The sequence below is a fragment of the Ipomoea triloba genome, chromosome 10, assembly GCF_003576645.1.
Source record: "Ipomoea triloba cultivar NCNSP0323 chromosome 10, ASM357664v1".
Lineage (NCBI taxonomy): Eukaryota > Viridiplantae > Streptophyta > Magnoliopsida > Solanales > Convolvulaceae > Ipomoea > Ipomoea triloba.
Window position 1 is genome coordinate 28,080,970 of NC_044925.1, and position 14,022 is coordinate 28,094,991.

Below are 14,022 nucleotides of genomic sequence, written 5' to 3' on the forward strand. Positions count from 1 at the left end.
ATATATATATATATATATATATATATATATATATATATATATATATATATTGTTGCTAAATAACTTCAAGAACTTTAATTTTAAACTTAAATGCTCCAATACCCAATTAAATCTACACTTAATCATAATTAAACCACAATTGCAAACAGAAACAGCAGGCGAAACGATATTAGAATCATAACAGGAAAAAACAAACACAAAAGCCGACCTTAGATTGAGAATTTTGATGGCCGGCAGTGAAATCGTCAGAGGAAGAAGCTGAAGCAGCGAAAGCCACAGTGGTTTTGAAGAAACGAGGTTTATGAGATGGTTTGGTGAATCGAAGAGAATAGAAAGGCGCGGAAAGGGAAGAAGAGTGCGACAGCGAAGGGCGGGGCGGGGAGAGATAAGAACGGGAAAAGAGCGCGGAGAAGGAAGAGGAGTATAAGGCTGCCGCCATCGACAAGCTCCGGCGCCGCCGCTCTTCTTCTCTTCGCCACCTCCGGCTTCGTCTCGGCGGTTGCACCGAGTTGTTGAGCTGGTGGCCACAGACCACGATTACGTAAATATCAGAGATCAGACGTGTCGTTTTTGGGAGTCAAAGTATAAAACACGTGGCGTGGACGGCGGCTAATGTATACGGGCTAACCGGTGATAACACTTGGGCTGCCATTTATTGCCCAATATCAATCTACTACGTACAATATTATCTCGGTCGGGTCATCCAGCCAAGTTGATCGGTTAGCTTGATAAACATAATGTTTCAAGTTTGATTCTCGGTGAAAATACCTATCGACCTTCTTAATTTGAGTCTGTCAATTATAATCAATGGGCAACTTAGACTGATTTATATTCTTATGATTCTTTATCGATTAAGGTTGATGTGGTAAATAGGATTGTTCCCACAAATACGATATGAGTAATAGGTCATATCGTATCTGGTTCTTTCTATTGTATACTTTTTGGTTTAAGTTCTTAAGTTCGGGAGAATGTGACAGTGGGTCACAAAGTCATGAGCTTAATATAGATTTGCTAGAAATGTCAAAAAGTTTGCGCTTTATGCATTAAATGTGATGTTTATAGGAGGCTAAGGGAAACACATGCCGGTCTCTCGACATGTGTAACACAAGAAAAGGCTGAAGGCTTCACCGATTCCTCCATGTGTACCGACGTTCCTAACGTTATCTTTCCTGCTGTAATTAGATTTGATTAAAAAGAACGAGGCTCATGTCTCTAAGTGGATAAGGTCAGGGTGGGTCACCTCATTAAGCCCCTACTTGGTCCAACATATTAGGGGTCAGTAGGGAATGAGACCAATAAATGGTTGGGAATCTCTTCTCTCGAAAGTCCACTCGAATACTAAATAGGTGCGCAATACGCACATACTGAGAGGTCGGGTACATTTCCTATCAAAGGTCACAAGACAAAATTTATTTTGTGTATATATTTGGACAGTGATTGTTGGTTTCCTCGTTTAAAAAAAAATAAAAATCCAGGCCCAATAGCTGAAAGCCCAATAATGTGCAGTATGGGCCTAATTTGGAGCCCCAACTACCCGACCCATACAAGCCAATCTTCCCCGCCTCTCTTTGCTTCTTCCCTCTGTTTTTTTTTTTTTTTTTGCTGCAAGGGCGCTTTAATCCTTTATCGGCTCCGAGAAAAGCTCTCCTCAACGCAAATTCGTAGCCATCACTACTTCTCCTGCTCTCTTTCACTGAGAGAAAATGGAAAAAAGGACAGTTTTGTAAACAATTTTCAAAAATTGTGAAAACCCTAGCTTGCTCACTCTTAATTCTAGGGCTTTTTCTTCGTGTAAGGTAACCTTCGCATTGCCCTTCCTAGTTTACATCCATTTCAATTCTTTTGTTTAATTCATCTCATTCTGTTGCTGAAAAAAATTTGAGAAATTGGGAATGTGTAGTGGAAGCATCCAAAATTAAGAATTGTTTATCGTTTTGGAAGTAGCAAGCTCACATTCGCTCTATATGCGTGAACAAGTTTCATATATAGTTCATTGAATGTCTCTATTAACTCGTTTTAAGGTGGCTTATTCTGGTATTTGGATAATCTGAGATTGCACACCATTTCTGAATTTTCCTTCTTGTATATTTTCTTTGTTGCTTCTTTGGTTTCTGTCATGTGTGACTTGCTTTTTCTGATAAAGATTAAATTGAATGCAAAACACTTTCTTCTTTGGGGGATGCAGTGAGGGCTGTACATTGAATCTAATGCATTGCTTTGACGTCGTTTTTATACTCTGTTTAATGTGAGCTGTAACTTATGGTGGAGGAACTTCAGCATTGTGTGAATTTAACTTTTGTTGTTATGGAACTGTTTACTGTTTAAAGATTTCAACTTATGGAGGACAATGCAGCTATTCATGTTCCTGCCAATTGTTTTTTATAGGATGGATTGGAGTTAATACCAGGTTTAGTCATCGACTTTGGTGGTTTTACTAAATTTAGTCCTCTAACATATAATCTGTCTCCTGCGTTGTTGTGAGCAATTGCCAACCCCATTCGAACCCTAAGCACTACTGTTGAATCTCTAGAAGGGATGGCAGTTGAGTGGTACTTTCTACAATCATCATTGATCGATGGGGTTGGCAACTGTTCTCTATTAGATATAGAAGATGACATTTGGAATTTACAGATTTGCCTATGGAGGGGACAGATTATATGATGGAGGACCAAATTTGGTAAACCATGAAAGTCAAAGGCCAAAATGTGGCGAAATTATTTGTTGAGACTCGAGCACTAAATTTGAAAAAACACTAAAGTTGAGGATAAATTGTTTTATTCTATACTGTATATACACAATTTCCCACGTGTTCCACTCATTAATTACGCATTCAATCAAATGATTCTGATGGGCTCCTTTTGGTCAAGATGATATCTTATGTTTTTGGTGACTCTTCATCTTGGATGTCAGTATGGCAAGTATTTAATTATCAAACTTTGTAGATTTCACTATTGCTAAGAAACACACACACACAAAATAATAATAATAATAATAATAATAATAATAATAAATAAATAAATAAATAAACTGTTGGGAGGAAGAAAAGGTACAAAATAAGAAAGCTATTAAATGTCAAAATCTGGGCTGTTCATGTGTGATTTTCAATTGATCTGCCTCCCTTCTGTCACGAATAGGAGCATAACATTACGCAATGAGCATTATGGAAATTGTATCAATTTTATTTGCTTTTTTCATTTTTGTTTTGTGATGTCAATTGCAGGCATGTGGGATGAAATTGAAAGGCATTGGCATTCTGCTATGATGCTATTGTAAGGATGTTTGTTTTCTCGGTGTAACCAGCAAGGAATTTGCCTCTCTTGAAGTTCTAGGATAGCAGTACATGACTTTGACTTCCTGGGAAACAATCAATATGGAGTCTGCATGAGTCATAGACAGCCTGCTTTAGAGCTAAGAAGTGTAACTGTGTAAGTAGTAGTATAAAGCTGAAACAAAATCTGAAAATGACTGAAACTGTTTATAGTGGGACAGGAGAATCCAATGTCAAATGTTCTGATCCTGAGAGTGTTGAAAGATTATCTCTTTCAGATAATATTCTTAAAAACTCAAATTGTGAATCCTTGGGGGAAAATGCTATTGAATTTGAATGTCAAAACAGAGATTCTGAGCCGTTGGGGCAGACCATGGCGATTAGAAATGGAAATGCGGAGAGGAAACCAGCAGAAACCAGGGTAGCAGAATTTGAATTAGTAGGAGAATTGTCTCCCAACTATATATCTATAGATTCTAATCAAGAGCAAAAGAGACCAGAGTTCAAAGATTGCAGAGAAAATTCCAAGACTGAGCAGATAATATTTCCTTCTGGCAATGAGGCAACTAATTCTACAGTTGAATATTCAGCCGAACCTCTCCAAGTGATGCCTGCCGTGTCTATGGATTCCAATAATGAGCAAAAGATACCAAGCCTGGAAGATTGTGGGCAAAATTCCAAGATTGAGGACAATATGGGAACTAGTTCTACAATTGAGTCTTCAATAGAACCTCCCAAAGAGTTACCCACTGAAAACATCTTTACGGATTCCAATTTAGAGCAAAAGAATCTGCCACTTAAAAATTGTGGGTTTCATTCCAATCTTGTGATGGCATTGCCATCTGAAAACAAGGACACCAATTTTCCAGTTCAATATCCAGCAGAACCACCAAATGATGTGATTAAAAATCATGATTGTGAACAGTTAAAAGAAACTCAAAAGGATGCAGTTGAAATTCCCAGCGAACCTTTGGGGCCGAAAAGTGAAAATGATGAGAACCTAGGTGAAAGAACTATAGTAGAATCTGTCTGTAATGAGGTACTACTTCCCTCTGGAGATGTAGCTGTCAATTCCAGTTTGGAGCAAAAGGAATCAGCACCGGAAGATTTAACAGTGGATTCCAGCTTTAAGAACTTGGAATTGCTACATGAAAATGAGGAAGCAATTTCTATAGTTGACCATTTGGCAGAATTACATGGTGATGCATCTGAAAATCCTGGCCAGGACTTGAGTAAAATTCGTAGAGATTCAAATGAAAATTCTACTCAGTTAGAATGTGCAGATGAAAGGCCTACTGGGTGTTCAAGGAAGAGGAAGGCTACATTGGGATCACCCGTAATCAGTACCATAGTACTACGCTCAAGAACACAAGAAAAACCAAAACCTGTTGAACCAATTCATGCTTCAGCAGATGATAGTGCCACTGATGAAAAGAAAAGAAAAAGGAGAAAAAGAAAACATAGTAAACAAATTGCTGTAAATGAATTCTCAGGGATAAAATCCCATCTGAGATATTTACTGAGTCGAATAAAATATGAACAAAACTTAATTGATGCTTACTCTGCTGAAGGCTGGAAAGGACAAAGGTGTGTACTTTTTTCTTTTTTTCCCTCTACCTGCCCTCAGGAAAAATTTCCATCTAATGGCAATGCCAAATAATAAATATTTATGGATACCAACACCCCTCCCCGCCTTCCACCACCACCACCATCACCACAAACACAGACAGATAAATAAGAGCTTCACAGTCTCTTTCTAATTCACGTTAATCCTTTGTTCATCAACCATTAAAGGTCTGCTATTATTGCAGCTTAGAAAAATTAAAGCCTGAGAAGGAGCTTCAACGTGCAAAATCTGGGATTTTCCATTACAAACTGAAAATTAGAGATTTATTTCAACGCATCGATACATCACTTTCTCAGGGGAAACTTCCAGAATCTTTATTTGATTCTGAGGGACAGATCGATAGTGAAGATGTAAGTGATGTGTGGTGACTGAATCTATGTTTTATTTACATTATGTGGTTTATAGTTGAGTCATCTTTTCATTGATCATACAGCAAATAAAATGTTGAGATAATATAAAGAGATCTGTTCTTATCACAGATATTCTGTGCAAAGTGTGGCAGTAAGGATTTGCCAGCTGATAATGATATTATCCTCTGTGATGGTGCTTGTGAACGTGGATTTCACCAGTTGTGTTTGGAGCCACCTTTGTTGAAAGAAGACAGTAAAGTCAATAGCTCTTGAGAAGGGCTTTTTAGTACTGAAAATCTTTCCTTATTTATTTTTTGAAACATAATATATATTCACCCCTTTCCCCCCTGTGATTACAGTTCCGCCAGGTGATGAAGGCTGGCTGTGTCCTGGATGTGACTGCAAAGTTGATTGTACTGACTTGCTCAATGATTTGCTGGGTACTGATCTTTCTGTTACCGACAGTTGGGAGGTCTGACCCTTGCTCTATATAGATATCCCTAGCTTATATTCTTCTCTTGATCTTTAATCAATCACTTCTGGCGTATGCAGAAGGTATTTCCAGAGGAGGCTGCTGCTGCTGCATCTGGAAAGCAGTTGGATGACATTTCTGGATTACCATCGGATGATTCTGATGATGATGACTATAACCCTGATAATCCGGAAGTAGAGGAGAATGTTTCACAAGATGAATCAAACTCTGATGAAAATGATTCCTCTGATGCATCTTTTGATTTGGAGACCACTGCTAATGATGATATCCTCCATGGGCTACCTTCTGAAGATTCAGAAGATGAGGATTTTGACCCTGATGCTCCTGACCACGATGAGCAGGTTATGCAAGATAGTTCTAGTTCAGACTTTAGCTCTGACTCTGAGGATTTTGGTGTAGTATTTGAAAATAACACATCACCAGGCCAAGACCAACGTGAAAAAATTAAAGTAGGTGGAGCAAAACAACACTGTTTGGAGACCACTGCTAATGATGATATCCTCCTTGGGCTTCCTTCTGAAGATTCAGAAGATGAGGATTTTGACCCTGATGCTCCTGATCATGATGAGCAGGTTATGCAAGAAAGTTCTAGTTCAGGTTTTACCTCTGACTCTGAGGATTTTGGTGTAGTATTTGAAAATAACACATCACCGGGCCAAGACCAATGTGAAAAAATTAAAGTAGGTGGAGCAAAACAACAGTCTTTGAAGGATGAAGTATCATATCTTCTGCATTCCAGTACTGTTCTTGCATCTGGGAAAAGACAAGTGGAGAGGTTGGACTACAAAAAGCTGCATGACGTGAGTCTCTTTACAGTGATTGCATAGAGTGCCTCTGTAGTTATGAATATTTTTATTTATTCTACAAGTCATCAAACGACCTTCAACTCTTTTAATATGCACAATCCATCTTCAGTTTACTTTTTGTTATACAGTATTCCCAAACCTTCTTAACTACTAGAGTCTACAGATTCCTGATTGTATGGACAATTTCTCTTTCCATCAGCAACACTCCTTATATAGACTAGAGGCTAATCTTATTTGATGTTGCTGAGGATCTCAGTGTGTGGTACAGTTAGTTTAGGCTGTAGTCATAGTTATCCATATTGCTCCTTAAAAGGTTTGGTTGGTATTGTTCTTCTATTCCCTTTATTTCCTAATATTTTATACTTGATTTTGCTATATCAATTCCATCTTTAAACCTAAATCTGTAACCTGAATGCTGACTATGCACTTTACTTTTTAATTTGTTGGTTTGTAGGAAACATATGGAATTGCGTCCTCTGACTCTAGCGACGAAGATTATGAGGATAATTCAGCTCCCAAAAGAAGAAAGAAAGGAAGTGACAAAGCTGCTCTGAAGTCATCTGATCAATCTCAATTAGATGCTATGGACAAGAACTTCAAACAAAATGAATTTGAACATACTGCTAATAGAAGTGCCAGCAATACTGCTAATGAAATTGAACATACTGCTAATACTGATAATAGAAGTGCCAGCAATATGGTTGTGTCTGAATCTGGTTCAAGTGGTAAAAAAAATCTCAGATTTGGAGAAGATGCGATTAAGGTAATAACAATATGCTTGTGCTTTCAGCTCGAATTACTGCATTTGCATCTTGGGAAATTGACTAAAATGGGAAGATTTGGTGTGTGCTGGACAAAAAATAGGAAGATTTTGAAATCTGAACTAAAATGGGCAAAACTAGTTTAGGTAATGCGTTCGAGTCAAAATGCATTTCCCAAATGCGTTTGACACAATTTCAAAACCAATTTCCCACATATTTGTGGAAAATGATTTTATGCCGAATGCATTTGGTAAGTGCGTTTGACAAATTTATTTGCAAATGTACATTTGAATTTGTTTTTTTTTTTTGAAAATGCCAAATGCATTTAGCGCATTTCCGCAATGCGTTTGACTGTAAAAATTTTACTTCTGTATCTCTCATTATTCTTCTCTGATTCTGCCTCTGCTTCTTCACTCCTCTTCATCGCTTTACTTCTCTGTCAAATAATCAAATGGTTGACTTGAACTATAAGGGCAATTGATTTTCCACTTAGTTACTACAGCTTGTCCCTTAATGTATTTGAATTTCTTGGAAATTTTAAATCTTCAATTGTTATCAGATACTAGTATCCCATACACCCTTGATTAGATTTCAGAATTTTTCTTAATATTTTTCTGAAGGCGAAAATTATGAAGGTTATGAGCATAGTTACTGCACACAAGTTCTTTCAGCCTCACGAGTGGTCCTCTCCCATTAGTACACTGAGAAACCTCCATCTCTTAGGGTTATATGGTAATTTTAGGATCAATATTACACCAAATCTTCCCATTTTAGCCAATTTCCCGTTGCATCTTTGGAATTGCTGATTGAAATTAATTTTTCCTAAATTTTGTTCTTATGGGTTACTAATTGAGAAGGTGTAATTTCTGTTTCTCAAAAAGTCTTTTGTCAAGTTCTATGTAAATATTAGACCATGCTTTTTTCTTGCAGAAGGTCAGTTGCTTCTCATACAAAAATCCTGCCATATAGATAAATTTGTTCCGAAGATCATCCTGGCATCTAACTTCCTGTTCATTTCTTCAGTTTGGCATTATTACCTGAAATTCTATTTGTTGCAGAGACTCAATGAAGCCTTCAAGGAAAATCATTATCCAAAACGAAACGTCAAGGAAAGCTTAGCTAGAGAATTAGGATTGACTCTCCGTCAGGTTCTCTCCTTCACCTTAGTCATACCTCGGCTGTTACTATTGCTCTCTACTATTACTTCTTCAATTCCTGTTTATTTATTCTGTTTCCCTTACTTTATTTCTATTATCAGGTTGATAAATGGTTTGGAAATACCCGATGGAGCTTTTACCATCCATCAGCATCACGCAAGGAACCAACTGCTAGTGAAACTCCTCCCAAAAGCGGGATTTCTCTGCCACAAATGGAAGAAGCCACACCCGATGTTCAGGAATGCCTCAAGGAAGATGTGAGACTGTTGCAGCCGGAGACTAAAGAAACTGATGTAAAAAACCATACCACCCCAGAATCCAAAACTACAAGCAATGCTGATGATCAGGCGTCTAACCAAAGTTCCAAAACTCAGAGATCAAAGAAGCGTAATACCCAAGTTGATATTGCAAACTCTCAGCGGGCTCGTAGAAGCAACCGATAACAGACTAAAACCCGCCCTTCTGATCAAACCAATTTTAAATAGAACTTCCTGTGTAGCGCATTACCTTTGACAAAAGCTATTTCTAAAATGGAGGATTGAGAAAACTCGGTTTCGGAGGCATGGATTTATGGAATTGTGGAGTTCCCTTTGGATACTTAACTCTTTTAGTCTCTTACCAATTCTTCCCCAGGCAGTAATGTAGGTTAGAACCTGGCTGGCCACCTGTCCAACCAATTTTGGATATGTTTGCAAATTGCAACCTTTTCATTATTTGTTTTATCCATAGAAGTTATATGTATTTTTACAGAGTCGCATTTCCAGACTATGTTATCTCTTCAGAAACCATTTATTTAGGGTTTTCAAGGTTAAGTTGTCGGTTGACCAAACTGTTCTGTAAATCTGTACCTCTCAACTACAACTCTGGATGATATGTAGATGCTCATGTAACATTATTGTATCCTCCATTTTATGACATTTCTTTTAAATAATTCCCTTCATGTTCTTAAGTTCCATTTTCAATTCAATTACTTGCTACTAAACATTATTATTATGATATGAACTTAACTTCAGAGGACAACTTTATACTGTAATGTTATTTACATTCAAATGTTGCATGATCTTGGGGTATATCAGACAATCACTATATACTCAAACTTCAAAACACTGTTAAACAAAGAGGATTGAGCATTAGGTTGAAGAAAAGAGAAGCTTTAGAACACAACAAAGTCAAAAAGGCAAAACTAGAAGAGTAGAAGGAGAAGCTTTCTGCAACACTTTGTGGATAAAATAGAATGTTTGACAGTTATTTTAGGTAACTAGCAAGTAGTAGACATTACATTTGGACTTGGTCCAATAAGAGCCTGCAACACTTCTAAGATTTTTCAGCCTAAGTGGACCACATATATGGTTTTTGAAGTTAGTGAATGTACTGTACTATATAGGGGATTGACATTCTGCAATAGAGAGAGTAAAGTAAAGTAAAGTAAAGTTCAATCTGAGATTCACAGCTTCAGATTCAAGTCCAGCTTGCTTGGATTTGCAGGCTGTTCTTCTGGTTGTTGTTGTGGGTTTAGTCGAAAACTCCCGGGCCACTTCAACCCGGCCCCTGCTTCCTCCATCATTGGGTTATTGGTCTGCCATGGCATACAGAACTCGGTATCCGACTGCCCAAACCTCGCTGCTGTTCTGCAGCTATCCCTGACAGGCTTATGCACGAGCGAGTGGGGCATAACGCCAAGCGATCGGTACATATTGTTGTTATCGAGTGGCCAAGCCACGGTGGACATCATTCTCTGGGAATGATATTGCCTCACAGCACCTCTTTCCCTCTTATGGGCATTCTGATGGCCCCCTAAAGCCTGTGAGCTGTAGAATTTTCTCATACAAAAGTTGCAAGAAAACACCTTTGTCGGAATAGGCCCTGCCTGCAAATCTGCCCCCTCTTTAAATCTTGAAGGGGCATTCATTCCCAGGCCTAAACTTAACCACTCCCCATGATCACCATCTTCACCTCTCATCCTGCAATGCCTTTTTTCCTGGAGTTTTCAGTAAACGAAATCCGGGTTTGAGAGGACAAGGGAGATGTTTTGCAGTTTGCAGTTTGCAGTTTGCAGGCTTAAATGGTTGAAGCTAGGAAATAAAACTGGAAATCCTGGGAGGGGAAAAAAAAGGTGAGATAAGACAACTTAATGTATCACTTCTCTTTTCAATGTCCCTACCTAGTGATGCTTGGTGTTCCAGGGGACAATACTTATGTCATTATTCACTCTATCAGCTTGGATTATATTCCCCACTTCTCCCAGTTCTGTTTATCTGTTCACTTTTGGTTAGTTTCCACTGATTAATCAGAATAATAAACACTGTTTTCTATCTGACGACGATTCCATCTATATATTTAATCATAATACAACAACAGTATGGATTGTCTGCCATGGCTGATGCTACTATCATAACATATATTGCATTTGTTCATCATCTGCATAATTAGGGTAGAACTGTGTTCATAACCTTTAATGTTGAGTAGGTATGAAGCACAATAAACCTGGAACCCACTAACACTCACTTATATTATGTCAAAAGAATGAGTGAACAGTAAGCTTTCATTCAGAATGTGTATATGTTGGAGTGAGTGGTGGCAGTGTTATACTATATTCAGTGTGTTTTGATTCAGTGTCTTCTGAAGTGGTAGGGTCCAGAGAGTTGGCATTTCCCAATAATGTTCGTCAAATATCAGCCAAGTTGGTCGGACTGTTAACTTAATAATCACAATGTTACAAATTCGACTCCCAGTGCTGACAACCTATTAGCGTTCTTGGTTTCAACAACCTAGCTAGGTTGGTTTATTTCCTTGTGGTTCTTTGCTGACTAAGGTCACAACTCACAAGACAGAGTTTGCCCAGTAATTCTTGGTTTCAGCCCCGCCGGGCAGCCTATTAGCGTTCTTGGTTTCAACAACCTAGTTAGGTTGGTTTACTTCCTTGTGGTCCTTTGCTGACTAGGTCCACAAGAGAGTTTGTCCAGTAATTCTTGGTTTCAGCCCTGCCAGGCAGTCTATTAACGTTCTTGGTTTCAACAACCTAGGCTGATTTACTTTCTTGTAGTCCTTCGCTAACTAGGGCCACGAGACAGAGTTTGCCCAACACTTCTTGGTTTAAGCCACGCCGAACAGCCTATTAGGATTCTTAGTTTCAACAACCTAAGCTAATTTACTTCCTTGTAGTCCTTTGCTGACTAGGGTCACGAGACAAGGTTTGCCCAGTACTTCTTTGTTTCAGCCCCGCCGACCAGTTATAAACAACCTAGGCTGGTTTAACTTTTTGTGGTCCTTTGTCGATTAGGGTGACAAGACATAGCTTACCTAGTAAACACCATCAGATAATGATTGCGGATTTTCTTTAAAAAACATGAGAATCTATGTGGGTGTCTTGATGTTTGCGCCTGACACGCAGAGGATGTTTCATATGAACAGCAGAAGGGCATTAACTGCTGCTACAGCAGCCTTTGTACTTATATTCTGTGCCTGCCTTTTTCAGTTAACCATGGAGATATAAAGGACAGCAGAAGTGCATTCCTATCTACTCCTGTCACATTATTTTTTGTGCAGGATATATCAGATCAGATCACATCTCTTTCTGTGTTTCGTGTTCCAGCGAATAACTGCGCAGCAGACTGGTTGGACCGCACCATCTCTCAGAGATAAGGGGAAATGACGACATTCTCATTTCTTTGTATGGCTTCTTTAAGACTTGTCATCAGCTCAGTTTTTGACTCACAATGGTAAAGAATTGAATTGAATGATCATCTGTTCATGAGAAAGTGGTCCTGTCAGAGAACACTGTTTGGTGCTATCTTTATTGGTAATGGACTGTCTCCATCACATCAATATTCGTATAATAATCATTTCAACTACAAGTTTAAACTGATGATTGGACTATGTATTAATTAGTATTTTATATTATAGTACGCTATAGAGTCTAGTGGGAGGTATCAAAGTGGTGGTGCAACCCAGAGCAGCATCATGGATAGATGATGGTCCAACCAGAAGTGGATTAGAATGATATAAATCAGACCACTTCAAACTAAGAAGGTTAATAAGTCACTCCTATTGTGAATTGAAACTAGAAGTGAAATTATTTTTTTACTCGAAAAGACCAATAGGTCAGTCGAACTTAGAACTTTGTGGCTATTACCTAAGGTGTACAATGGATGATTCTCGCATTGTGACTTTAGGGCATCCTCAATAATGAAGTTTTGGTTTAGTTTTTAGGTGCCAACTAGAAAAAAGAGAGGGAAAGAGAAGAAGAAAAACAATAAAAAAAAAAAAAAAACAAACAAACATGCCGCAACTAAAAAAAAAAAGGCCTTGACGCGCCAGCGGGCAGCGTGCAGTGCTGTGCGCAATCNAAAAAAAAAAAAAAAAAAAAAAAAAAACAAACAAACATGCCGCAACTAAAAAAAAAAAGGCCTTGACGCGCCAGCGGGCAGCGTGCAGTGCTGTGCGCAATCAGTGCCTCACACGCACGCCACCGCAGCTTTCCCTTCCCCTTTCTTTTTCCTGCGGATCCCACAAAAAACCCATGTTTGTAGGAGAATCTCATTTATTCTCTCTCATCCACATTAATTACATTTTTTTCGAAATCTGGTCCAAAATCCACTAATGTGGATGACCTTTGATAGCAAAGGACCACAAGGAAATAAACCAGCCTAAATTACATATAGCTAACCCGCTAAAACTAAGAAAACCAATAAACAACTCCCACCAGGGATTGAACTTATAACCTTGCAGTTATCAAGTCAAGTACGACCACCTTGGCAATTATTTGGTTCCATGTCATGGTGTGCAAGAAAGTGTATGAGATAAGGGATTGTGAGGAGGGTAGGAGATAAGGATGATGGAGGTGATGATGATGATGATGCAAGTGTATCTATCTCTTTTCAAACTGGAGTTTACAGTGACAGTTTCAGAGAAAAAAGAAGAAAGAATCTACAAAGTTAAATGTTTTTGAGTTGGATGCGATTTGGATTAGCAAATAATTGTAGAGAATCCCTCTCTTCAACAGCCGACTTTCAGGTGTTTTGCCACTGCTGTTAAGGAAAAAGATGGGAGACCACTTTGACAAGGTGGATGGGTGTTGTGTGGTGTGTATCATCTTCCATTTCACACTCACCATTTTATTGTTATCATTATATATATTTATAAATTTTACAATTTATTAAAGTGTGTGTTCATAGGTCGTGATTTGTGTTTTTATTTTGTTCACGCAATAAACTTATGACGTAGCTTAAAAGTTTTATGTAGACTTTAAATTGTAAAAAATATGTTATATTGTATGTCGTCCTATTTAAAAGATAGTTAAGATTATTTAAACTAGGCAAAGAAGTAATACCTTTATTTAATTTTGTGATTTTTTTGTTAGTATTGGTATCTGTATTTGCAAGATAAGACTAATCTAGTTGAAACTAGTGTTATAAAAACCATCCAAAGTGCTAGGCGTCTCTAGCCCAAAATGAATAATGAAAAAAATGGATAGTTTAGGTACTTAGATAATTTCGTTTTTAGTTCGATTTTATTTTGCTCAAAACAATATAATTTTGAGTAAAACAAAGTCTAATATTCA

The 14,022-nt window shown here is 38.0% G+C and overlaps 3 protein-coding genes across 4 annotated transcripts in view; 1 reads left to right on the forward strand and 2 right to left on the reverse strand.

Moving 5' to 3' along the window:
- The window catches only part of LOC116033587, a 4,674-nt gene extending 4,114 nt beyond the window's left edge, over nt 1–560 (reverse strand). Inside the window, exon 1 of the mRNA XM_031276337.1 lies at nt 209–560. Coding sequence (XP_031132197.1) covers nt 209–439 — 231 coding nt within the window. The 5' untranslated portion in view covers nt 440–560. The remainder of the gene's footprint in view (nt 1–208) is intronic.
- A 1,048-nt stretch (nt 561–1,608) lies between these two features.
- On the forward strand, nt 1,609–9,393 carry LOC116031962 (homeobox protein HOX1A-like). 2 transcript variants are annotated; one of them, XM_031274339.1, is made up of 10 exons: nt 1,609–1,796; nt 3,221–4,855; nt 5,080–5,245; nt 5,375–5,498; nt 5,605–5,717; nt 5,798–6,029; nt 6,261–6,538; nt 6,999–7,307; nt 8,364–8,453; nt 8,564–9,393. In XM_031274339.1, the coding sequence occupies exons 2-10, from the start codon at nt 3,462–3,464 to the stop codon at nt 8,903–8,905; spliced, it is 3,048 nt and encodes a 1,015-aa protein (XP_031130199.1). In that variant the 5' UTR covers nt 1,609–1,796; nt 3,221–3,461; the 3' UTR covers nt 8,906–9,393. The 2 variants fall into 2 exon arrangements, with proteins under 2 accessions (XP_031130199.1, XP_031130198.1); XM_031274338.1 differs by having other exon boundaries at nt 5,798–6,538.
- A 272-nt stretch (nt 9,394–9,665) lies between these two features.
- LOC116031921 (zinc finger protein 4-like) lies at nt 9,666–10,675 on the reverse strand. The gene has a single exon (XM_031274275.1). The coding sequence runs from the start codon at nt 10,420–10,422 to the stop codon at nt 9,907–9,909; it is 516 nt and encodes a 171-aa protein (XP_031130135.1). The 5' UTR covers nt 10,423–10,675; the 3' UTR covers nt 9,666–9,906.
- Between the last annotated feature and the right edge of the window lie 3,347 nt (nt 10,676–14,022).